The sequence below is a fragment of the Notamacropus eugenii genome, chromosome 2, assembly GCF_028372415.1.
Source record: "Notamacropus eugenii isolate mMacEug1 chromosome 2, mMacEug1.pri_v2, whole genome shotgun sequence".
Lineage (NCBI taxonomy): Eukaryota > Metazoa > Chordata > Mammalia > Diprotodontia > Macropodidae > Notamacropus > Notamacropus eugenii.
Window position 1 is genome coordinate 444,152,543 of NC_092873.1, and position 27,694 is coordinate 444,180,236.

The 27,694-nt window shown below is 36.3% G+C and overlaps 2 protein-coding genes across 3 annotated transcripts in view; both read left to right on the plus strand.

The window, feature by feature from the left end:
- The window catches only part of ZBTB41 (zinc finger and BTB domain containing 41), a 65,822-nt gene extending 46,682 nt beyond the window's left edge, over positions 1–19,140 (plus strand). The window contains exons 9-11 of the mRNA XM_072648313.1: positions 293–398; positions 3,819–3,907; positions 6,337–19,140. Of these exons, the coding sequence (XP_072504414.1) occupies positions 293–398; positions 3,819–3,907; positions 6,337–6,989 (848 nt within the window). The 3' untranslated portion in view covers positions 6,990–19,140. The remainder of the gene's footprint in view (positions 1–292; positions 399–3,818; positions 3,908–6,336) is intronic.
- A 2,679-nt stretch (positions 19,141–21,819) lies between these two features.
- The window catches only part of ASPM (assembly factor for spindle microtubules), a 68,123-nt gene continuing 62,248 nt past the window's right edge, over positions 21,820–27,694 (plus strand). For both annotated transcript variants that reach the window (XM_072648311.1, XM_072648312.1), the window contains exon 1: positions 21,820–22,457. In XM_072648311.1, coding sequence (XP_072504412.1) covers positions 22,152–22,457 — 306 coding nt within the window. In that variant the 5' untranslated portion in view covers positions 21,820–22,151. The remainder of the gene's footprint in view (positions 22,458–27,694) is intronic.

Consider the following 27,694-nt stretch of genomic DNA (forward strand, 5'->3'; position numbering starts at 1 on the left):
AAAAGGTGATATTTGAAGTCACCAACAAGAGGCTGAGCCTTCTTCTCCAAGTGGAGAGAAGACTTATAACCAGGAAAATAAACAAATTCTTGGAAGAAATTTGAGTGAAGAGTAGAAGGGAGCATATCCCAGAATAAAAAGTGGCTGAAATTCTGATGCTTTATTTAATTCCTGCATCTTTCTCATCAATCTTGCGATTAAAAAACAAAAAAACAAACAAAAAACTATTTCTGAAAGAAATAGAATATTTACTGCATTCTGATTATGATTTTGTTTGACTCCTTATTTCAAGGTGAAAAAGCTCATCAATGTGAAGAATGTGGAAAATGTTTTGGCCGCAGGGATCATCTCACTGTTCATTATAAAAGTGTTCACCTTGGTGAGAAAGTGTGGCAAAAGTAAGTAAAAATCTTCAGCTTTCCACATTGGTCACATTAGGGAAGTCATTAATTTTGGTAATTCAGTGACCAGTTACCTGGCTGAAATCTTATCCTTTCTTAAAAACCTAGATCATGTGACACCTCCTTCATGATGTCTGCCCTACTTTTTCTCTCCCTAACTGCCCCCCAGCTAAAAGTGATCCATCTTTCCTCATATCTCTCATGCCACTCTGATCTTTCCCATGTATTAATCATTTGAATATTATAGTTAACTTATATATGTTTTAACCACCCTTAAGGACATGTTTTGCTTCTCATCTTTGCATCCCCAGAACCTAGCACAATATCTTGCATATTTTAATAAATATTTGTTAAATTCTTTGTTCACAAAACTACTTATTAGTAGCAAATTTAAAATATGCTGTATGCAAAACACAGTATATAAGTGCTTTAAGGGAAATAGTGAAGATCAATAGGATCCATGCAGAGGTTTACAGTCTTAGAAGAAGAGATCAAATGTATATGACTATACTATAAGCCAGAACAAAAATTTATCAGAAGTCAAAACTAAGGAAAATAAAATGTAAGACCCAAGTTAAGACAAAGGGCAATTAGAGAAGAGTTGCAATGTGATTTGGATCTTTAATATGTGATGAAGAATCTAACCAGTTACAGCATTTGGAGGTGAGGGCAAGGGCATCTCAGACAGATGTGAGAAGTGTCCTTGAGGGCACACATTGTAGAACTTATTCACAAGTTGGAAAATAGACCAGTTTGATTGAACTTATTAAAAAAATGGGTAGGAAAGAAAGAAGAATCAAGGTAAAGTTTGTCAGTCTTTTTTTCTCTTTGCTTTATTTGTAGTTCTAAAAATGTAGATTAAAAACTAATATTTATATAGCACTTTAAAGTTTGCAAGTGTTTACAGTATGATCTCATTTAATTCTCACAACTTTTAAGTAGATGTTCTTTTTATTTTACAAATGAGGAAACTGAGACTGAGATAAGTTAAATGATTTGTCATACTGCTAGCGTCTGGACAAAATTTGGACCCAAGCCTTCCTAGCTCTTTAAGTCCTTTGCTTTGTTCACTATGCCATCTGGGTATTGTTTTTTTAATTTCATTTATTCCAGATCTTCCTGATCTTCTTTACTACTGAGAGTTGGTTGTATTCATTTTAATTGTCCTATGTTAAGAATAGATATCCTCCAAGGCTCTGTCCTGTGCTGTCTTCTGTTTATGTTCTATACGCTTTCTTTTGGTTACATCATTTACTGCCACTGCAAATGGTCACCACATCTTTGTGTCTAGCCCTTTCTTCTGAACTCTAGATCCTGTGATCACCAAATGCCTAATGGGCATCTCCACTTTGACATACCATAGGATAACAAACAAATTATTGAACTTGTCCTTCAGAAGACCTAGGTTTACATCCTACCTCTCATACTTGTCCACAGTCACACAGTGAGACACTTAATTTTTCTGTGCCTCAGTTTCCTCATCATATACTTGTACCTACCTTTCAGGATTGTTATGAGGCTCAAAAGAGCTTTATATATACATTTATCTATGTCTAGATGTAAGTATATATCTATGTGTGTGTATGAATATATATGTGTGTGTATGTATACTTGTATACATACACGCACTCAGATACACACATTATATAATTTGTAATTGTCAGTTCTTTTTGTAACATCACATTAAACTCAGGAGATTCAAAATGGAGTGCACTATTATTCATCTTAAACTCTTAAACTACTTCAATTGAGGATACTATCATCCTCATGTCACCCAGAGTCATCCTTGACTTAGATTCGGTCACTTCCAAAACTCCTTAATTTGGCCTCTATGATATCTTTTGCCTCATTTTTCTTCTTTTTGCTCCCAGGGCTGCCCTTATCACTTCTTGCCTGGACTCTTGTAAGAAATTCAGAATTGGTCTCCCTGCTTTCATGCTCTCTCTTTTCTAATCCATACCTCACACAACTGTCAAAAAGTTTTCCTAAGGTGCAATTCTGACCATGTCATTTCTCTGCTCTGAAACCTTCAGGGGTTCTTCTTTGCCTCTAGGATAAAATACACATTTCTCAGCCAAATCTCACTTCAACTTCTCTTTGGACCCTTATCTTACTTTACTTCCCATCACATATTTTGTGTGTAAGCCAAACTAGACTGCCAACTGTTCTCTGAACTCCACATTCCTTCTGTGCCCTCTGCATTTAAGAGGCTGTTTGTCATGAGTAAGATTCACTGCTTCAAGCCTCTTTTTCAGAATTCTTCTCTTTAGGGTCTGGTTCTGGTTCCATCCTTCTTTGTGAAACACATCCCTCTTTTCTCATACCCCATTTCCTCAAATTACCTTGGTGTACCTGTTGTCATCCCCCGGGTGAAGATTGTAAGCTCCCTGAGGAAAGGGATCTAATTTGTCTCTATTTCTGTCATCTAGCCAATGCCTTGCACACAGTTGCTTAATATTTGTTGAATTGAATCTTTCTCTGGAAAAATATATTGAACATTTAAAATTTCATTTTTAAGAAGGCTGTAATATGATGTAATACTGATTTTATGATACAATCCAGGTTTGACAGAAGTCAGAGAACAAATTTTGAGTTATGATAAAGTTCTTGGCTCTTTGTTTTGAGGATGTATTATAAAATGTATGTATCATATGTTTTCTCAGATGTCAAATAATATAATTGCGATAAATGTAAGTCTGCACAAATATAGGGCATCCCAAAAGCCTTAGTGCAATTTTCAGTTTTGATAGCTTGAAACTGCACTAAGACTTTGGAGCACTGTGTTTATCCATATAAATATTATTAGTCATCAAAATATTTTGAAGAAGAATGCTGATAGCCTTTTAAAGATACAGGCTTTGGGTTCCAATATAAAGAATAATTATTGAGGAGATGGAGGCTCTTATTTTACATAGATAGGATAATGTGAGGTCTGAATTTAGGGCTAGAAGAATTCAAGCCTGACAAATATATTTGGTGTGGGCCATGAGATGGAACCAGATTGGAAAAGACAGATCAATTAGTGGAGAGTTTTAAAGAAAATAAATATTAGTTAACACTTAATTCGAGGGGCAATATGAAGTAGGTACATGACTTTGAAAAGTTTCAGTGCTTGAGAAGAAGAGCTATTTTTTTCTTCATCTTTGTCTCTCCCTTCATTTTAGTAGCAGTGTTTTGTACATAGTTTCTTAATTTAAGTTTTTCAAAGACTGTGAACCCTTCATAGGCATTTCCTAAGAGGAATACCTAGAAAATAAAGGTCTACTCTAAAGGGATTTACCTTCCTCTGCACCCTAGCTTTTATATTTTAATAATATGAACATTCAGAAGATTGCTGTCTAAATTTTTACATTTTTGACATGACTATTAAGCTCTTATTGGGAAAAATTTTAATGTAACCTTTTTTCTACTTCTTAGATATAAAGCAACATTTCACCAGTGTGACGTTTGTAAGAAAATTTTTAAAGGCAAATCAAGTCTGGAAATGCATTTTAGGACACATTCAGGTAAAACTTAATGGGTAGGTTATGTGTATTTTAATCAAGAATGAAGCCTGATCATGGAAACCATACTTTTCTCAATTATAATTCATATTCCAATTGAGATTTTTGTCTTTGTATTATCATTAGCTTGAACAGTTTATATTATGGTCTTCTTTATTTTTTGTTATATATCTTCAGTTTTTCACAATGGTATTACAAAAAGGATTTGCAGAGAGAAAATTGGTTAGTGTGTTATTCTCTCTCCATTGTGAATTTCTCTTTCAGTTGCTACTTTTCTTCATTCTGCTATTTTTTCAAAGTGTCTTTTTATGATTCTTCTTTTTACCCATTTTTAAGGGATTCCTTAGATCTCTGTTTTAGCCATTTGCTTCTTTTACTATATTCATTTTTAAAATAGCAGTGCAAAGTAGATCTTATGGCTTTGCCTCTAGCCTCTTTGGAGGATGTTTTGTTGTGTACTTTGTAATGCTGCTGACCAGTCGTGGCTTTTGTCCGTATCATTGGGAGAATGCTGATTTCAGTTTTCAAAAATCACTTCCTATTTTTCTGTTTCATTGAACTTAAGGGTGATGCCATTTCCTGAAATATATAATGTTGGATCTTTTTTCTTATACTGTATTCCTTAACTGATCTTTACTTTTACATGTGGCTTTTGCTAAATTTCAAACACTTCTCATACTTTTTTTAAATCTGTGATTTGAATTTAGCTATTGCATTGTTATGGGCAGCTAGGTGGTTCAGTGGGCAGAGCGCCAATCCTGAAATCACGAAAACCTGAGTTCAGATTTGGTCTTAGACACCTATTTGCTAGTACTACAAGTCTCTTAATCCTATTTGCCTCAGTTTCTTCATTTATAAAATGAGCTGGAGAAGGAAATAGCAAGCAAGTCACTCCAGTATCTTTGCCAAGAAAACCTCAAATGAAGAATTGGACACAACTTAATTGCTAAATTTGGGGAGAAAAATAATGGGGCTTCATAAAAAAATGGGGAGGGGGAACTATTATACACACAGCATAAAAATGATAATAATGTAGTAGACCTTGGTCTTTTTTAAAGGCAAATCTAATAATATTGCCACGCCGAAATAGAGCTAGTAATAAAATGTTACACTTGTGATGTTACTATTATTCTTCACACCAACTAGGCCAAGATAGTGAGCACTTTGTCCATTTGTGGACTTTTTATTGACAGATGTAAAAAACTTGGAGAAAATTCCTGTGAGGTCATATAGAGTGAATGAATAAATAAAGCACTTATTAGGCATTTACTATGTGTAAAACACTATGCTAAGTGCTGAGGATAAAAGAATACAGAATAGAGGTGCCTAATCTGGGATGACTTAAAATTATACAAAGAGTATTATTATCTAGAGTAATCTAGTAATAAGATACTTTTTTATGTCTGTGAGGGGTATGCAGCATAGGCTTATAAATATAGAACTGAATACCAGTTGGAAACATGATAATTCAGTTGCATCCATGTTGGACAGAGGTGTCGAAACACCTGCGCTGGCAGTGCCTGCAGCACTATCATGTGTGACATGAGCCAGATTAAAATGTAATTGGGAAATATTTGACAAAATATATAAAAATACCACAAAACAAAAATGTTTTCTAAGGCAGTAGCGGGCCACAGAGAGCCCAATTTAGTCTATCCCATTCTTTTTCTCTTTGACTGACATTACTGGTATGGGACATAAATCATATCAACATGTTTTTAAGAGGTGAAAAGTGTGTTGCCTGACCAGCTTAAAATATAAATGGGAAATATTATGGTAAATAAAAACATAATTAAACATAATGTTAATATATCGTTTTTCAAAGTCTTTATGCTACCTACCCTAGGGAATTCCATTTCTTTTTTGAGTTTGACACCACTGATATAGAAGACCTTCCTATGACCATGCTGTGGAACTTCCTTTTTGGAAATATCTTCCTTTTGAACAGTTTTTGACAGCTAATCCCACTTAGCAAACAGTGCAAAAATCACTTGGAAAACAATTTTTGTTATTCTTATTTAGTTATGGATATATCCAATTATTGAGCAACTCATAGTACTTTAAATAAAATAATGAACCAGTAGTAAAAGAACCTGATTCCAAAACAAATGAAAATTCCATTCCTTTTTTCTGATTGGTCCATTGAGACTGGAGATAAATTATTTAGATCAAAAGAAGTAGCCTAAGCTACCCTCCCTGTTTAACATATTCTTTGGGTTTGGGGCAGTGATAATTGAAAGGGCCCTTTGTTGATCTGTAGGTTGGAAAAGGAAATAAAAATATGCAAGAAAAAGCATATCAATTTGTATTGACAATTAGCTATATCATTAAAAACTTCAAAACAAGATTTACTAAGAAGAGTGCAAATTCATTTGGTACACACATTTTACAGATTTATATTTTACACTTAATATTATCTTTTTTCTTTATAGGTGAAAAGCCTTACAAATGTCAAATTTGCAATCAGTCTTTTAGAATTAAGAAAACTTTAACAAAACACATGGTTATTCATTCTGATGCTCGACCCTTCAACTGCCAGCATTGTAATGCCACATTTAAGCGGAAGGACAAACTAAAGTACCACATTGACCATGTGCATGGAATAAAGTCTCCAGATGAATCACTAACTACTTCCGAGGAGAAACTTGTATCCTTACCAATAGAGTATGCTTCTGATGGGAAAGGTTACCAAACAGAAACTAAACAATATATGGATCAGCCTAAATATCAATCAGAATCCAAAACGATGTTACCAAATGTACCTAATGAAGTCTGTGTTCCAGTAACATTGGTTCCAGTCCAGATGCCAGATTCTCAGAATGATGTGGTGCGCCATACCACTGCACTTCCACCACCCTCCCAGGGCATCCTTTCTACACAGACACAGCCAACAGATTATCCACGAGCAACAGATTTGGCTTTTCTGGAAAAATATACTCTCACCCCTCAGCCTACAAATATAGTTCACCCAGTTCGACCTGAACAAATGCTTGATCCTAGAGATCAGTCTTACCTTGGAACATTACTAGGTCTTGACAACACTACAGCTGTACAAAGTATTGCTAATAATGAGCGGCACTCGTGATGAGACCTAAACATTCCACAAAATTTTAATGGCTATATGCTAATCACAAGCAGTAGCTGTTAGCTATTAAATTAATAGGGCTACTATGGTTTGCATTTTCTCTGACCTCCAAGATTCTGTGTATAGTTGAAGAGCAAAGAAAACATTATGTGGACATATTTTGATGCATAGTATTTAAAGTGTATATCTTATAATTTTTAGATATTTTAAAATCTCTTAGATCTTAATTTTTAATAGTTTCTTAGATATAGTTTTTTAGAGATTCACATATAGGAGTTTTTAAGATATATTTTTGTTATCATTGGTTCTTCATTTTCATCTCATTCTTCCTTTCCTCTTCATTTTCCTCCTCCAGCCTCCAAGTTAAAAAAAAAAAATTCATTTTAACAAGCCTTTAAAGAGACTACAAATGAATGTACTGATAGCTATCAGCAATTTTTTTGTCCCAGCCTGAAATTCATATGATCTTGTTGCAAATGCTTGTTTATCTTATTAGAATCATGCACCTGAGTTTATAAAAAATACTTAGAAGCTTGTTTTAGTTTTCATATTTTTATAATTTCTAACACTTCTCATTGAACTTTTTGACAGTCTGAAAATAAAAAAGCCTAATGCTATAGGGTCAGGTAGTAAGGTAAAGTATGGAAATAGAAACATACCTCAGTTATCCAAGATGAAAAATATAAAAGAAGGAAAACATATTCTATATCTAGAATTTTTCTTTTAGACTTAATTTTATTTTTTAGATTTTACCATTGAATGTCTTATTTTTTTTTAATTAACTTCTGGCTTTTGTCTTCATTTCCCTAAAGGGTTGGATAATGAAATTTCTTTAATTAGGAGTAGCTAAGACACCTTTGGAGGAACACCATTGTATAATGGAAAGAACACTGCATTTGGCAGGACCTGAATTCAAATTCTGGCTTTACTTACTACTGCCTGTATAACCTTGGTTGAGTTAGTGACTCTTACTTTCCTGGTCTGTAAAATTGTATATTTGGGGGAGTGGGGGCTGTCTTGGGATTAGCTAGATTCTAAGGTCTCTTCTATGTTAAATCCTGTGATCCTGTGATTCTACTTATCTTGGATAATTGAGACTCTAACAAGCAAAAGTAGCGAGCCTAGATTTTTCATGTGTAACCAGTAGAAAAAGACTTTGTGATCAAGTCTACGGAATGCTACTTTCCCCTTATTAAAGGCAAACAAAAATATCACTTGTACATCATAATTTATATTTAAAAAAAATTTTAATTTTGATACCTTTGTACTTAGTATCCATTACCATCATTTTTATCATCAAGAAATAAGGAGGAAGACTATCAGTTGTAGTAAAAAACTTTGATTAACATGATTCATTATTTCAAAATAATGGGTAGGGGTCCAAGATAAGTTGGTAAACCTTGAATTATAAAATATTTTTAAAGTAATATAGTGCTATTACTTTGAAGCAGGTATAGAAACTTGAATTAGGTTAACAAAATGTTGCCTGGTAAAACTCCTTGGGGAAATTTCTTTAATGAATAGTTAAAATGTGTAAGTGTAGTAGGCATGAGGAGGCTACTATCAGTGAAGAATTTTTGAAGAAGTGGCATAAAGGAGGTAGATAAGCAGAAAAGATAACAGACTAGTCACAGAGTGAAAACAGGCCATGTGGGCTACCAGCAAGAGGTGGAGTGATTTTGTTATTGATATAGCATTTATATAGAAATGTAAGTAAAGGATTTGAGGCTACTTGAAAAAATTTCAGTAGTTTAAAATTTTTTTTCTCATAGTATCATCATAGTGACTTGCTCGCAAACTGCCAGATCTTGCATACTATCATAAATAAAATGATGGAATTTTTTTATCATACTAGAAGAGTCAAGAACATTCTTTAGTAAAGTACTTGAAAAACTTGAGTTCTTTTACCACAGTGTTCATAAATAAATGTGCCTGCTCATGAAGATTAAGCAAAAACAATAGAGAATTAAAGCAGAAAATTAAAAGATTGCTTATATGCCCTTCTCTCCCCTCTACTCCCAATTTTTTCTTCAGCAGGGTTTGGTGATAATTTCATTAGACTATTTTTATTCATCCTGTTTTTTAAAAGCCTTGTTTCCAACTATGGGAACAAATTTGTATTTGAGAATTGGATAATTGAGGTACTTTATCAATCTTTGAAGTTAAATTATAAATTCATTCTTGATTTCACTTTCATCATTTATAAAATAAGGAATTTTTATTAGGTAGTCTAAAAGGTCCCTTCAAGCCCTAATAATATGTGATTTTGTGATTTAAATAGACTTCTTAATATTAAAATTTTGACTCAATATGACAAATACATATTTGTTGACTTTTAACTAAAATATTAATATAACAGAAAAAAGTCTCATTTATAGATTTGCCCTTCTTAATTTATAGATATTTGAAGTATTAGAAAGAAGTAAAGTGATTTTTTATTTTTACATTATAAAGGACTTTTTTGTTTTATCAAATTTTTGCAACAGGGTTCCTTTTAAATAATTACTTTCCCTGAATGCTTTAAAAACTATCATTTGGCTTACGATAATTTTATTTACATAAAACTTGTTTTGCAATGCATATATGGTGCAAGTTGAAGTATATTTCTTTAGAATTTTGTGACAATACCTTTCATTTGTACAGTGCTTTACAATTAATAGAGTTACATTGTCTCATTTGGTAATCTGAATACATTATCTCATTTAATTCTCACAAAAGCCCTATAATATAATCAGGGCAGTTATATACACCCCTTCCTTTTATTTTATTTCGAAAAGCAAACTGGTGCAGAGAGGTGAACTGATTCTCCCAAAACCTCTGCCAAGTGACTGAACAAGAACCCATGTGTTCTGATACCTTCTCTGGTTGGTTCTCTTTTCTCTGTACCATGCAACGATTTTCATTATCTCATTTGCTGCCTCTTGTTCCCCAGAGTTTTAAGGAATCCAAAAAGTATTGAAAGCCTTCCAGATTTGGGCAAACTGAATAAACTCTCTAAGATGATCTTATGGCACAGAAGAAATGCAATGAAGCTGACATTTATCAGCTGTGCTACTGTTTCAGATATTTGGAGGCTCTTTGGAGAAATGCTATATTAAATATAATATTACTTGTAACCATATCAAAATGTTTGACTTCTACAACTACTTCCTTCAGAAATTTGCATTCCAGAAACATAGCTTAGCTTTTAAATTCATTCATTTATCTGATAAGAAAAATTAGCACTTAATTAGCACTATAAGTTGACTATTTTATCATATGGAAAAATTTGTCAACCTAGTTGATTCTGACTTTAAAACACCAAAGATCCTAGTAGGTATTAAATAGGATGGAGAGACTTTAAATTCTGCGTTGTTTGAATAAGGACTTGTCCAAAGAAGCACAGTTGAAGTCCTAGTTTACTGATTTTTTTTTTAAATGTTTGTTATCGGTAGTGAGCATTAGCATATTGTGTGTGTGTGTGTGTGTGTGTGTGTGTGTATGTGTGTGTGTGTGTTTTATATGTGTGTATTCTATGAAAATAAGAGCAGAAGATACTTGGGGGATATACATATACATATGCTAACATACTCTGCAAAGTATATCAGATTAGAATGATTAGAATTTGATTCAAGTAATTTAATGTCTCTTAAATGGACACTATCAAATACTAATTTACTAGTTTATTTTCTTTATTCCACTGATGAAAAATGTTGCCTTTTACTATTAATTTAAAATTACACTTGAAGGTATTTTCTGCTTCTTGAATGGAGTAAAATTAGGGTTTAAATTTGTGGGTTGTCTTTAGGTCAGTAAGAGTTTAGCAAGGCTGGTAACCACCAAAATGAAAGATGCATACTTGGAAGTTATTCAGAGGTTTAGCTCTAAATTAAATTGAAATGGCAAAGTTATTTGGAATAACCCTGAAGAGTTTTTTTTTAATTGATGCCTTCTTCATTGCTTTATTTCTTAGTAGTAGAGAGCCAATCTCTGAGCCAGGAGGACTCGAAAACTTCTGCCTCTGACACTGGCATGTCACCTTGGACAAGTATCAGTATCCCAGGCAACTTTTTAGGATTATAATTTGCAGAACAGTTATGGATCTGTGTTAGGGAGTTTTCTCACTGGGAGTTCTTCACAATACCCATGGGGAATTTCTCCTGAAGCCTCAGATCGAAACCAGAACAAAGACTCATAGGTCATAAAATCAATACATTATATTCTTTTGTCAATCTAGGAAAGATCGCCAAATATCACTATAATGTGGCTATTTAATAGTATTTATTATAATAATCTGGCTATAAATTGCTAGTTAAGGGGTTTAGGAGTAAATAAGTAGTCTTGGCTTTCACAGAATTTTAGTTAAAAGCCTACAGAATTTTACTGCTTAGCATATAAATTAATAGTTTGTGTGTTTTTGCTCCCAAATTATTGTATGTCACATGCAGTAGAGATCAGATTTTGTATATAAGCTCTTTGATAGTGTCCTTTTAAATCTGATCTTTTCTTGATTAATTGCTATGTGCCTTTTTGTGTATTATAGTTGCTGAATGTTCCTTCTGGTTGATAGATTGTGTTGGTGAATAAGAAATATAACAGTTGTCTGTTGATATTGTTATGTTTTAGTGAATTTTATGATTTACCTTGTCTGCAGGTCAGGCAATGATTTTTGCAATTTATCTGAGCTTTATGTAGGTGGACTGGCACAAAGTGCTAATACTAAAATTCATTTTTATGATTTCAACATCATAATTTCAATTTTCATTATAGCCTCTTAGGTACTGAATCTACCTACTAGGCATCTCTCTTAAAGATAATCTAAATAAGAAAAGTCTTTTTTAGTTCATTAAATGGTCTGTTCATCATAACTACATAGTTCTGAACTTAGCAACTGCTCTACATATCATCTTGATGTTGCCAAAATGGAAAAGGGAGTTATGTTTGGAAATTACAGTGATTTTTTTTTTTTTAGATGTAGCGATATCCCATTGGTCAGAAACTTGAGTTGATAAGCTCAGGAAGAAATATAAATCTTTGTAATTGCCAGTGTCAGAATTATTTTATGATCAGTGCCAAATTTAGAATCTTTCTAAAATCTCAGTGTTGATTCAGGAAAAGTAGCATTTTTCAAAAATATAGACATGTTTTAATAAAATCCTTGTTACTTAGGTTGAATTATGGATAGTTTGTGGGAATTGTGCATATATACTACTAAGTACAGAAATTCTTATATTCTGATCTTTTTAGTACATATTTATGTCTTGGCATAACATAGTTTTTTCTTAAAGTCATCTTTTTCTTTATTTGAAAATAATAGGGACATTCTCTGCTTTTCCTCATTCAGAAGCAATAGAAAAAGAGTTGGGTTGTATAGGAGGTGGGCTCATTTAGGGTTAGGGTTCAGATTTGGTAGAGATAAATGGAATGATGTATAGTGATTTTTAAGACTCAGCAAATCCAAAAATAATTTAAGATAACATTCAATAGACATACTAATGGATATTGCTCTCTTCATTTATTTCTGGAAAGAGAAATCATGGATACATTCAGAGCCAAGATGAATCAAAAGCAGCTGTTAAAACTACAAAGTTTTTTTTTCTCCCTTAAAAATAATCCATTTTTGGATACATGAATCTTTCTTGGGAAGTATAATTAAATTAAAATGGAATTTTGAGTAATTTCATTTAAATAGATCCTAGAACATTTTTTCTTTTAATGCAAGACATATACATACCTGATTTTTTTTCTCTTCCTTGGCTTGTGTCCTTTATTGCTTAAAATGACTGAAAGAAATACTCCAATGTAGTCAGGACCTATTTTTATCTTCCAATAATAGAATGTTGGGTATTTTTTTTCTATAGAAAAATATGTTTAAGAATTGGTGAGTACCACTGCCAAAAAAAAGTGTAGAGGTAGACCTGAGTTTAACTGCCCTGTCTCCATGTTTTTATGGTGAATGTTCTGGCAAAAGGGATTTATGACTTGCATTAAAGTTGAAAATACTTGATACTTTCTAACTTAATTTGCAGATCTGTATCATAAATTTTGTTTAGAATTCATTTAAAATATTTTTTAAATATAAAGGCAAATTCAAATTATAAGACATATCTAAACCTACTGTTTTGTTGTCAACCATGTAAAACATCTTGTGAATTTTGTAGATATTTAGATTGTCTTATGTTTTTAAGTGTCTTTAGCAAAAACTATTTGCCTTTCTCTGAAGAATAGGAAGTGTACTGTACATTTAAATCAATCCTTTGTTTTACTTGTTAATTTAAAATAAATTTGGGATTTTTTTATCCTAATTAAGCCTTTCCTAGGTTTTATTGCAGTATGAATTAAATTTATTTACATGGAAATGCAGTATATCTGCGTGACGTTTAAAAATTAATTTATAAGACTATGAAAAGTAGAAATCAAGTAAATTCTGCAAAGTTGTGTTAATTTTCTCAAAATTTTTATTAAAATATATTATTTGACTTCTTTGGGTAGTTAAATGCAAACTAGCTAGACTTTGTGAATGAAAACACTAAATTTTCTCTACTAGAAAATACTAGTCCTTAGATGCTGAAGATTGCAGGAAGCAGGAGCTTTGGGGTTTAATCCTATTGATAGATTTCACATTTTGGAAGGTAGTAGGCAGAGGACCTGCACTGAATGGAGAGGACTCAGTGGAATAAATTTTGAACACTCAGCATTTGTGATGTAGATGGGTCATTTAATAGAGTCAGTGAAGAGAACAAAGGCCACAGTGGCATGAATGTTGAATCCTCAACATTTGTGGTGTAGATGATTTATTTAGTAGAGTAAATGAAGAAAGGGAAAAAATTAGATGGATGGGCAGATCTGTGCTGAGATCCAGATTGGGAGACTATGACTAAATGTGCTAGGTATTAAAGAATTCAGTGATCCCTAGAAATCCCTAACACTGCTTCAGAGCTACCTTATGAGACTGGTTTCTGATATACTCCCAGCTGGGCAAAGCCTGATTCTTATGGTACCACTGTATTGTTTGTACAGTTCCCTTATTACTTGAAGCCAAGGCTCTACAGTGCAGTTAGAAGATGAAGGGGAATACTCCAGGATTCCCTTAGCCAGAGCCAGTCATTTGAGGGACTTTGGTTTACCTTTGATTTTAGTTCTGGGGTGAGATAGGAATTGTACAACAGCAGTTGGGCCACTCCTTAAGTTATTTCTTCAAGTCCTACTTTTTCCAAGGCATTTTGGGGCTTTTATGTTTTTATAATTTGGCAAATAGACATGGCTGTATCTGTGCCCTTGCCACTTCCATAGTCTTTAGGTTGATAATTACTGAATGAACCTGAGGAAATCAAAAGATTTACTTTTGCGGTTAGTGTGCAGATTCATGCAGAGTTCAGAATTGTTTCTTTTTGGGTTATAGCTTCTATCCTCATCATCACCCCATTGATCTTTCAATCAGGGTCTAATAGTGAATGTTTTAGTTGACTTTGAAAAATTTGAGGTTTGTGTTTTTAACAATGGGTATTTTCTTCCTGTAACTCAGTTCCCTGCATTGTTATCAAAGTCATGACGCTACATCTTTATATGAATCCCCCTAAAGTGTCTACTGAAGAGCCGCTAGGTGGCGTAGTAGGCCAAGCACCAGGACTGGAGTTGGGAAGACCTGAGTTCAAATAGTATTAGCTATGTAACCTGGGCAAGTCACTTAATACTGTTTGCCTCAGTTTTCTCATCCGTAAAATGAGCTGGAGAAGAAAATGGCAAACCACTTTAATGTCTTTGCCAAGAAAACTCCAAATGGGTTCACAGAGTCAGACACTACTGAAATTCCTGAACAAAACCAAAAGTGTCTACTGAAGGAAAACACTGGCTATCTTCTGGTGTCATTATATGTGATAGGTTACAATTTGCCACTAGGTCCATGGTCTCATCATAAGACTGATCTTCTTTTCCAGTCAAAAAATGTTCTAAAAGTTTTAACACAACATTTTGAAATTTACATTTGGTAATTTGTCTACTATACCCACCATGTCTCTTTTATCATTCCTTTTGGTTTACTTGCAATCTTGGATCTTTAAAGATATTTTCTCTTGTGATTAGACTATTGTCAGAGATAGGCTTTCACAGCAGCAAGCAATTTGGCATTATTGAAAGCACCATAAAATGTCCCAAATAAATTATTGTCCTATTTCCTCCCACCCAGCTCTGATCTGAGATCTGCAGCACCTGACCTACAGGCCATCAGTCCAGCCAAATGGCTAAATTTGGACAAGGTGTTTTTATACACTTCCCTGGGGTGTATGGTTAGATTATTATCTGTCACTTATGAATTGTATTGAAGAAGCTTTGTTGATATATCCTATAAAACAAGCTTGTATATTTCCTGTTTTGATGTTTTTGGCAAATGTGCTGTTGATGTGTTTATATCTGCGTCAGTTTTGTTGGGACAGGAGAGTCAATTTGGGTTTATAAATGACTTTTTGTTGACCTTTTTGTTTTTGCTAAAAGTGTTACCTTTGACATATTTTGAAGATTGTTCTTAGGGTACTTATCACTTCTGTATGTGTTTGGCCAAATACAGTCAAAATAGTAATAGTGCCATTTTGATTTGCTCGGTTACATTTGATGCTCCCATATTACAGTTCAGACCTGGTGGTTCTGTCCTCCCAGATGAAAATAGTTGACTAATGATGCCACTATATTTGTTCTACTTTGCATTTGATTGTTTTTCTCTTTAAGGTTTTATGTGTAAACATTTTTTAAAATGATTGATGCCAACTGTGTACTATGGACTCCTTTACTGACATGATTATTTTGTAAGTTGATACGTTTCTGGTGGCCTTCCATTCTCTTTCTCTGTAATGTTTTATAGGTGTGCTTGTTCTCTCAGCTATTGTTGCCCTGGGCTACCAAATCTCCAGTTGTACATGGCTGAAGTGTTTTATGGGCTCTTTAGATCTCATTTTGATAGGTATTTTGCATTGGGAAAAACTGTGATAGTTTTTCCTATTGTCATTTTTCCTATTTTCAAAGTCATCAGTCTTTTTTTTTTTGACCTGCTATCTTTATCCCATGTTGCAATTTGGTGTTTAATTTAACCCTTACTTTATTCAGGTGAAGATATGACTCTACAATCATTGCTTTGGAGATAAATTCATCTGTACTAGTCAATTTTTTTTTTTTAAAGAAATTGAAGAACTTGAGGGTTTGAAAGAACCTAAGTGAGTATCAAGTCCAGCTTATAACTGAAAAGAATGCTTATTATGACCAACCTGACAAGTAATCATCCAGCTTCTGCTTGAAAGTTCCTGTTGGAGAATCTACCGTCTCCTAAGACACCTCATCTCCTTTTGGATAGCTCTCATTGTTAGAAAGATTTTCCTGACATCAAGCCTAAATTTTCTCTTTGCAGCTTCCACCTTTTTCTTTTTATTGTGCTCACTGAGTAAAACAGAAACTTAATCTCTCTTCCATTTATCAGCCCTTCAGATACTTGAAGACAGTTTCATGTACCCCTGAGTCTTTTCTTTCTCAGGCTAAATGTCCCTAGTTACTTGCTAATCTTAATACAGCATAGACTCAATGCCCTTGACCATTGTGGTTCCCTGCCTCTCCATGCTTCCCAGATTATCAATGTCCTCCTTAAACTATGGCATCCAGAACTGAACACATTAATACAGGCAGAATACAGGGGAACTAACATTTCTGGAACCCGTGTCTCTGAGTGAAGCTCAGGATTGCGTTAACTTTTTTAGTTGTCACCTCACACTGCTGACTTGCTGAGCTTGTCCACTAAAACCTTTAGACTTTTTTCACACAAACTGCTGACTTATGTCTCCTCTATCTTGTAATGCTGTTTCAAGAAAAAAAAAGCCCAAATGTAATAATTTATTTTTAGTCCTATTGAATTTTCATCTTCTTAGACCCAACCCAATGTTAACAACACCCTTCATGATCATTTTGGATCCTTTCATTGTTCAGTGTTAGCTCTCCCAGCCAGCTTTGTGTCATTTAAGTTTAATGAGCATGCCGTTCATTCCTTGATTCATTCCTTGATACAAATATTAAACACAAGGTCAAACAAAGATTTCTCTGGCACTCTACTGGAGACCCACTAAGTGGATATTAAACTGTCACCAAATACTATTTCAATTCAGCCATCATACCAGTTCTGAATCCTAATTTTTTTTCTCCATCTTGTCCACATCTCTCTTTTCCAAAAGGCTAGTGTGCAATACTTTATCATTAAAAGCTTTGGTAAAATTATGTCTACAGCATTTTCATGATCTGATAGTTTAGAAAACCTCCCCTCCCAAAAGGAAATCGATTAAGCATAATGTTACCTGTTCTTTATGATGTTACATTGGCAGTTTGTAATTACAGCTTCTTTGTCTAAATAGTTACTAACCATCTCTTTCACAATACACTCTAGAATTTCCCCAGGAATCTTGAGTCAAACTTGCTGTCCGATAGCTTGCAGATTATATTTTCCTCCTCTCTTTTATAAAAAAGTCAACAAAAGTTGCCTTTCTCTGGTCCTGCTGACTGCTTTCAGCTTTCCAGTCTTTCAAATGCAATAAATATCGGCTGAGTAATTACATTTCCCAGTTCTTAGAAGATTTAAGGATATAGTTTATCTGAGCCAGGTGATACGGGTTCATTAAGGGCATCCTTATTTATTTTGGGCATCTACTTGTTAAAGTAACATCATAAAAATGAAATTGACTGGCATTTCCCTAACAGCCTGTCTCAGAAGATAGTCGTGTGGCATAGACACAAGGCTGCCGAGTAGTCTTCAGGCTTTTGGTGTCTACTAATTTCTTCATCCCAAGTCATAATTTCCAATGCAGTTTTCACTATTTCCCCCTATATCTAGTTTCACTGTGAGGTAAGAAAGTATCAGGATAGATATTTACTTATCTTGGAGTATCTTGTCAAGTTTTTAGAATTTCTCTATTTCAACTGTTGTGACAGATGTTGGTACATAAATTACATTCATTTTCATGGTAGTTTGATTTTGCTTTTGCTAGTCTTAAGCATTGCAGAGTGAAATCAAGTATATGGAATAAAGTTTCTTGTTGCCTTTGTGTACACATATGATACTAACTCCATTATTTATTTCTACTAGTACTTAAGAGCTGTTTTTCTACGTAAGCTTATGCCTTCTATATTTATTTATAATGGGTATATTAATATTGTTATGGTTCACTATCTGTAATAGTGTTAACTCACAGAATCTCAGTTGGAAAGAAACTCAGAAGCAATCCAATACAACTTACACCCAAAGAATTCCCTTTGCAACACATATCACCCAGCCTTTGTTTCAAGACTTCCTATCATATTCCTCAAATCACTAATCTGTGTATACTTTGACCAAACAATATCACTACTAAGCCTATACCCCCAAAGAGGATTGAAAAGGACCTCTTTGTATAGTAACTCTGTTGTACAAATCATTTGGAAACAAAGGTGGTGTTCAGCTGTGGAATGGATGAACAAACTGAGATATACGAATGTATTGGAATGTTATTGTGCTATAAGGAATGATGAAAGGGACTGTTTCAGAGACACCTGGAAAGAATGGGAAGACTGAGGTGAACCAATCCGAATGAACTGACTAGAGCCAGGAAAGCAATTTATACAAAAAGCAACATTGTAACAAAAAACAGTTTTGAAAGGCTCAAGAACTTTGATAAATGCAATGACTAACCATAACTGCAGGACTGATGATGAAGCAAGTTCCCATCTCCTGACAGAGAAGTGGTAGGCTCAAGGTACAAAATGAGAAGTAGGTTTTTAGATGTCACAAAAATGGATCTGTATGATTACTTATCTATTACAAGTATTCCCCCTCCTTTTTTTTTTTCCTTAAGTGGAAGGGACATTTGGGGATGGGAGAGGGCCAGCAATAATATTGTGAAAAAAGAAACAAAGAAAAGGGTTATTGAAATATTTAAAAGAAAATGCACAAAAGAGAACACGTTCAGAAGGAGGCAAAGACAAATAGGACAGATTGGAAAGTAGCATGTTGAATGTATTATATACTTTAAAAAAGCAAGCTTTGCCATAGAGGTTTGTTATTTCATATCAATCATTTTCTGTTCTACTTTGTATTTGGAAATGCTCTCTTTTTTTGGTGTTTAAATGCAGAATAAAAAAAAAAGTTAGACCTCTAGTGAGGCAGAACCTACTACTATTGTTCTATTGGTTATTGGACATGGATCATATAAAAAACAGCCTCTTTCTCCTTTTCTGTTACTTTGCCACCATCAAGAGTAGCAAGGAGTACAAGGAAATTGCAGTCTCCAGGCACATTTTCTATTTTTATCTGTTTCATGGGCAGAAATTTCCATCACTTGGGAGCCAGTGTTTTAATTACAAGCTTCCTCATAGTCACTAAGGCTGATCCTTGGAGAAAAAACATGTGGTTGCTTCTTGACCCTGCTCTTATTTTGAATACTTTCTAGCTTGGTAGAACCTGCCAGAATTTAAACTATATTTTCATAATTTTAGATAACCCAAGGCCACCTCCAATCTGCATTGCATCAGGGAAAAACTTTTTTAGATGAATTTAAAGGTTGACTTTTAAAAATAGGGTCAAAGCAGAGTGCTTTGAACAGTTCAGACACTCAAGTGCTGGGTGAATGAAATTTCTTGAGCTTTTAATTTTTTTTATTAGTTATCTCTCCTTTTTATCTTGACTAGTTCCCTTATCAATTCCTTTTACCTATGATCTTTTATTTTAATTTGTACCATATAACTACTTAGGTTGGGGTCTTCAAGTTATGAGCATATCAATATTTTAAATTTTCGGATACAAGCTGTTAATTATTTTTTGTCATACTACTTCTAATAAAATTTGTATAGTACTTAACCTTTTTAGCATGAATGAACTTATCTGGGGCTAATACCTCCCAAAAGGTCAGAAGAAGCATCAGAAAAAGTTGGGGTGTAGGTGCAGAAAGGAGTTGAAAGGGAATTGGGGGGAGGGGCTTGAGTATAAAGGTTTGAGAGAAGCAGATAGGTGGGTATATAGCACTTGGAGTCAGGAAGACTCATCTTCCTGTGTTCATATTTGGCCTCAGACACTAGCTGTGTAACCCTGGGCAAGTCACTTCACCCTGTTTGTCTCAGTTTCCTCATTTGGAGAAGGGGAAACCAGTATCTTTGCCAAGAAAACCCCAATAGGGTCACAAAGAGAAATGATTGAACAGCAACAAAGGTTTAAGAACTTTTTGGAAAAGGCATTAGAAAGATAGGAGCATGAGTTTCTCAAAATTAGAAAGCATGGTTTGGCTTCATTCTGCCCCCATGTATTCTCTACATAGATTAGGTCACAGATCTGTTGAAATATGCCTACCATTCACTCCCAAAATTATACAAGGCACACTAATTTAAGAATAGGATCATAAGCTTTAGATCTAGAAGGGACCTTAGAAGTCATAACATTTCCAGATAAGGAATGACATCTCTAGAAGAAGGATTTAAGCCTAAATTCTCACTCTTCTACTGGTCCAAGGCCTTTTTGGGGGGGTTGGGAAAAGTGGGATTGACAGGAGGAAGAATGTTGATTGAGGGCAAGGGCTATCCGATCTTTTTAATTGCTCAATAAATAGCTTAACACTTCACACTTCTCTGCAGGTACATGGTTTATATTAAAGTCAGCTTGGGTAGTCGGAAAAAAGGCATCTGGAAGACAAAAGAAGTAATTGTCTTCACCAATTTAGGACTGGTTTAGTCTGGTTTCTGGATGACTTCTTTTTGTCCTGACTAAAATTTCAAGCTGAGAATAATCTCAGCCAACCAGAAAATGCCTGGTAGAAGAATGATGAGGCTTTGGATGGGCCAGTCATACCTTTTAATTTAGTGTCTAAGCAACCACTAGGTTCCTTAATTACCACTTACTGATACAACCTTACAAAAGCAGATAGAACTCCAAAGGTACAGAGGCAGCTCAACCAGAAAGGATGAAGAGAAAGATTTGGGCATTGGCCACAGCACATATGTTTTTGAAAATCATCTAGTCCAACTTAAGGTCATTATTTAAAAGTGGAGTATTTGTCCAGAATCATGCAAATAGTAAATTAAATACCAGAACCAGGCATTCGAATCCAGCTCCTCTGTATGTAAATTGCTCCGCTATTACCTACACATGTGACCATGGACTCATTTTTATCATCCTAGATTTTCTTTTCCTCATCCGTAAAATGAAGGAGTTGGACTAAATAGGTTGTTAAGTTTCCTTCTAGTTTTAAATTCTACGCCTGGAAGAATCTTAATTCCTAGCTCCCGTTTCTTCTTTTAGCGATAGGACACTGAGCAGGGATAGAAGGAGAAAGGAGAGCAGGTGCCAGGAGTATCATGGAACCACAGATACAAAGTATCAGAAAGGACTCGGAGGCAGAAGGGCGCAATGAAAAGTGCTACATCTGGAATCAGCTGAAAGAGAGTGCCGGACTTGGAGTCCCTAAGGTTCACCTTCCTGACTTCAGTCTGGTTTCAGACACTTCGCTGCCTGTCCCTGGGCAAGTCACTTACCCCTGCTTGCCTTGGCTTCCTCGTCTTTACAGACGAGCTGGAGAAGGAAATGGCCAACCCCTCCAGTGTCTTTGTGAAGAACACGCCTGAAAAAGACTGAACTACAATTAGAATGAGGGCTATTTGCGGAGCGGGGGACGCGGGGAGGCACTGTAATTATTTTTTTCTGTTCCCAAGGCTTAACACAGTTGTCACAGTGTTTAATACAAGCTCCATCTACCCATCCATTCATGGAGAGAACAAATGGGAGTGGAAGGCGAGCCCCCGCCTGTCGAGGTTACGTAGAGCTTGCCCTAGCAACGGCAAGCTTTTGGAAGATGCGTCGTGGATACGCTCTCCATCCGCCCTTCCGGGGGTGCCACCACCATCAGGTTTAAAAAAGTCGCTGCCTCCCCATTGGCCGGCGACTCTCCGAGCTCCTGTCGCCATTGGCCCGCCCCGCTTCCGGCTCCTGATTGGCGAGCGTGGTATTTTTTGAATCTGGCTTGAGAGGGAGTTGAGTTGAGGCCGTTCAGAGACTCGGGTGGAACTTGCAGCTCCTGTAAGTCCTAGGACAGGCCGCGGCAGAGGGGAAGTTGCCTCCCGTGGGTGTGCGGAGCAGGCCCCAGCTTCTCCCTCCTTGGCCGGCACAGCGAAGCTCGGCGGAGGGTCTCCCGAGGAGCCATGGCGGCGAGGCTCGCGGGGCTAGACGCCGCTGAGGGGGGCTGGACTCCGGGGCTCGGCCCGGGTCCGCCTCGAGGACCGCGGGAGCCACGGGCCGCGGAGGCCGGCGGCTCCCCGGTGATCCTGAGGCTCAGCCACTTCTCCAGGCCGCCCTTCCTCTGCTTCGGCGACGTCCGGGTGGGGGCCTCTCGGACCTTGCCCTTGGTCCTGGACAACCCGAACGAGGAGGTGGTGGAGGTGAGCGTGGCCCGGCTCCCGGTGGCGGACCAGGGCTTCCGCGTCTCCCCGCAGAGCTGCGTGCTGCAGGTAAGGACGGCGGGTGGGCGGGCGTCCCCGAGGCGGGATCCCCTCCCCCTCCAGACCCTCGCAGCGCCCCCTCTGCTGTCCTCCCACCGTCTCTGTTGGGGGACATTCCGAGAAACCTCTTGGTTCGTGGGAGTCAAACCACGGGCGACTTTTTCAGGGAGGGAGCGAGAAGCTGCCAACCGCTTTTAAACGGGCGCTGACGTTAGGCTTCTCGGCTGACACTCTGATTTCAGCTCCTAATGAGTCAAAGATAACATTCCGTTCAGTTCGTTGATTATTGATTTAAAGCCCATCACCTACTATCTAGCTTTCTTCCAGTCTCAGCTAAAATCCCAACGCAAGAAGCAGCTTCGTCCACCGGGATGTTAGTGCCCTCCCTTTGAGATTTCCTCTCGTCTGCCCTGTAAATCTTTTATGTACACAGCTGCCTGAAAATTGTCTCCCCTCAGTTCCCACCACCCTCTTGGAATGTGAACTCCTCGAAGACAGGGACCAGTTTTGCTTTTCTTTTTATGTCCAGGGCTTCTCAGTGCCTGGCACCTAGTAGGTGCATAATAAATGCTCTTTGACTGACTGGCAACAAAGCACTATGGGAATACCAAGGCAGAAACAACCAGTGTTTGACCCTCAAGCAACTTTTATTTGAACATTTACACAAATAAGAATAACAATTACTAATAAATAACATTATTATGACTAATCGGAGTAGTTTTAATTAGTGTTAGTATTAGAACACTAATAACTAAGTTATTTTATATTACATTTCATGCTATGTGTAAACTAGCATTTACTCAAATATGAATAGCATAAGATCATCATGAATAACTAATGTTACTTATTAGTACTAATCTTAGTACTAATTAATTATCACTCTTGACTAGTACTAATATTAAAACACTAATTGCTAAGGGTCCCAGGAAGGACTTTGCTGTAGGATACAAGTACAACTTTGAAAGAAGTTAAGGATTTCAAGAGATGAGGTATGGAAGATAGCCTGGGAAAAGTTAAGAAAGCAGGAGAGAGAATTCAAGTAGGCTGTTTGGCTGGAATATAAAATCCATGAAGTATTGTCCAGATTGGCTGAAAACAGGTTAATAAAGGTTTTGATGGCCATTCTTAGGAGTTATCATTTTAACCTAGAGGCAATAGGAGGAGCCATTTAAGATTCTTTAGCAAGGAAGTAACAAGGTCAGACCTGTGTTTTTTAGAAGATGGCTTTGGCAGTGATGAATGAATTGGAGGAGAGAATCCCCAATCTGGAAGACCAGTTAGGAGGCTATGATAGTGGAATGGTGAAGGATAATAGCCCTGTGAGTTAGAGAAAGAAGCCAGTACTATCCCTATAAGCAACTGGATTTGGGGGATGAAGGGGAAGAGTAGATTACTCTAAGATTATGAACCTGGGAGACTGTAAGAATAATGGTGGCTCCAATAGAAAAAGGAAATTCAGAGGAGAGGCAGATTTAGCAGGGAAGTTAATGAGTTCTGTTTTGGGCATCTTGAATTTTACATGCCTAAAGCGTATCTTGGAGGAGTTGTCCAGTAATCATTTGGTGATGAGGGATTAAAGTTCAGAAGAGAGAGGAAGGCTGGGTATGTAGATGTGGGAATCATCTAAAAAGAGATGATAATTGAATCTATAGAAACTGATGAGATCATCAAGAGAGAGGAAGAAGAGAATACAGAATAGAGCCTATGGGAGCCCTATGTGAATGATGATCTGATATCTGATGTGATATGATGATCTGTAAGAAGTCAGATGTGAGAAGAACCAGGAGACAGCAGTATTAGGAAAGCTAGGGAGAGATTCACAATGCTAGGTTGGTGATATCGAATTGTATTCCAGCTCTGAAATTCCATGATACTATGAAAGGTTATCACCAAAAAAAGAACTAGAGAAACAGTGTATTTTAATATGTAGCTCAAGTTGCTTTGAAAAAGAAATAACCTTCTTTATAGTGCTTGATTTTTCCGTAATCCCTCCCATCCTACCTTGAACTTAGTGTCCCCTTGGACACCCACTCCTCCCCAGCAGATGTTGCTTATCTTTAAAAAACAAACAAGCCTCATTCTGTCTTTCCTATTAAGATACATGGACTAAATCTTAATTATATGGTATTATTTTTCTTAGTGTGCATCATTCTAAAAACTCTTTAAGATTTATCTATTAATATATTGATATGTACTCTCCTTACTTAAGCCTTTTAAGACTCAGCCTGGGATCAAAAAGTTTTGGAGCTGAGCTGTTGAATATAACTTATGTTTACATTTTGCTTTAATATTTACAAAGCACTTTATATCCTTTCATTTGTTTTTTGACAATGTAAGATAAGCAGTGCAAGTGCTATACTGAAAAGAATGCTCTATTTGGATTCAAAGGACCTTGGTCAAACCTGACTCTGCCATTTGTGCCCCCAGGACAAGTCATTTAGTGTCTCTTGTCCTCAGTTTGTTCATCTGTAAAATTAGGGGGTTAGGCTTTCCAGCTCAAAATCTATGATTCTAAGTATTCTCCACATTTTGAGAAACCACTTTTGTGAGGTAGGTAATATAAGTCCTACTATTCACATTTTACAGATCATAGATCTGGAACTGGAAAAGACCTAAGAAACTGTTTAATCTGGTTCTTTCATTTCTCAGATGAACCAGTTACTCTTTGCATTAACACTAGGCAAATGTGAGCTGTTGTTAAAAAGAGTTGATATCTGTCTCCCTAAATGGACAGGGAACCCAAACTGGAATTGGAAGAGGAGTATTTATTTATTAAGTGCCTACTATGCGCCAGGCAGTGTGTTAATAAGCACTTTACAAATATTGTTTCATTTGAGAGAATATTTGTAAGTAATTTGTAAATAAGTAAATATGAGATATATACAGTGGCTTGGGAATAGGTGAGAACTAAGAGTTGGAAGAGTCAGGAAAAGGATCTTATAGAAGATGGCACTTGAATTTATCTTTGAAAGGGACTTGGGAATTACAGGAAGCAGAGGTTAGCAAAGAAAGTATTTGAGGTACAACTGACAGCCTACGCAAAGGTATAGAGGCAGGAAACTTAAGGCTATGTAAGGGGAATAGCAAGTAGGCCTATTTGGCTAAAAAGGAGTGTATAAGGGGGAGTTGTGTGTGTCTTTCATTCTGGAAGAGGACCATGACACCAGGGAGATGATGACATGACTTGCAGTTGACTTTGATTTCAGGGAGGTAGGGCTGTGCAAGGTCACCAGCCTCACTTTCTCCTCCAGAGCCATCTGGGTTCAGTGGCGTGATATTCATCAGGATGACTGGAGATGGCCCAGGATGCAATAGGAGACCCTGGCCCTTTTAGGCTAAGGTCTTTTCAGGTTCTCACTTTGAGTGAAATTACACTCATTCAGTGAATAGGCCTTGTAAGAGGGAGCAATGTGTTATTAGCCTGCAAAGATAAGGTGGAGCCAGATTGTGAAGGACTTAAGTTCCAAAAAAAAGAGATGAGTTTGTATTTTATCTTAGGGGCAAGAGAGAGCCACTGAAGTTTGTTCAGCAGTGAGAGTCATGGCTAGACCTGTACACTATGGCAGCATTGTGGATGATGGATTGGAGAGGGATGAAATTGGTTGCAAGGAAACTAGTTAAGACACTATTTTAGTAGTTTAGGCAAGGGGGCAATCAGAGCTTAAACTGGAGTATATATGGTGTAGTGAGAAAGGACTAGATGCAAGAAATAACTGTGAAAGTAGAATTACTAAAATCTGGTAACTGCTTGGATGGGGGGAGTGAGGAGGGTTAAATTTAAGTAAAGAATTGAGGGCAACTCCTAGGCCGTGAATCTAATGCCTGGGGAAAGTGGTGGTGACTAACAGAAAAAGAGAAGTTGAGAGGAAGGTAGTGTTTAGGAGAAAAGAGTAAATTCAGTTTTTTAAGTGTTGAATTTGAGCTACCTGTGAGACATTCAGCATCAGTATGAAGATTTGGAAATTTGGAAACGACATTTGGAAATGTTGGGCTGGAGCTCAAGAGAGACATATGAGCTAAACAAGTAAATCTGGGAGGTCATCTGAGTAGAGTTCATAATTGAACTCATGGGATCCAATGAGATTTCTCATAGGAGATGAGTACAAGGAGTATAGAGAAGGAAAAGGACAGAGCACAGAGCCTTGGAGTACACCCATACTTATGGGCTGTTACATGAACTAGGAGAACCACAACAAAAGAGTGTTACAGAAACTGAGAGAAGAGAATGTCCAGAAGAAGATGATCGTTAATGTAATGCTGCAGGGAGGGAGATGTCAAAAAGGATGAGGACTCGGAAAAAGCCATTGGATTTAGCAATAAAGAAATTATTTTCTTGGAGAGAAGTTTTCATGGAATGGTAAAGACAGAAAATACCCAGGATGAAAAGTGAGTGGTAAATGACAAAGTAGAAGTAAGTTTAGACAGCTTTTTAGGAGTTTGGTGGTGAAAGGAGAGAAATGGATTGATTGCTTTAGGTATTGGTAGATTTTTAAGGATGGGAGGAATCTGGAAATGTTTGTAAATAGTTGGGAAAGAATTAGTGGATAAGGAGAGGTTGAAAATTAGAGATGATTCAAGAGCAAGCTTCTGGTAGAGGACAAGATCAAGGCACAAGTAGAGGAATTAGTCTTGTTAGAAGGACCATCTCTTCCTCCAAAATGGGAGCAAAGGGGAGAGATTCTTTTGGGAAGTAAAAGGGACTCAAAAGAGGACTGTATTTTTTGTTTTTGTTTTTTTTTTTTTGTTTTTGGGTTTTTTTTTAGTGAAATATGTACTTTGGGGTTGACTGCTGACAGGGAGGAGGCAGGAGTGGTATTTATAGGTGACTTGAAAAAAGGGAAGATTTGAAACAGACCGTAAGGAGTATGAGAGAGTAAATCAGGTAGGCATAAGTAGATTAATATGTACTAATGAGGGTTCATTTGAGGGTCATAGCATAATTTGTACTGGACCTGGTAAGCATCATTGTATTATTGTATTCTTTCAGATGAGCAAAATGAATCCTTTTGGAAAGAGATGAATGGCAGTAGGACAAGGTGGGCCAGGGGCTTAAGGACAGAGGGTAGTATAAAGTTGAATTGGTTTGTATATGATCAAGATATTGAAGGGAAGAAATTGAAACAAGAGCAAAGATTGGGAGTATGTATACAGTGGCTGGAAGTTATTGTAAGGATAGAGTATAGGCGTAGGTATATGAGGATAGAGAAAAGGGAAGGGTAAGTTATGGTCAGAGAAATTTTAGAGTT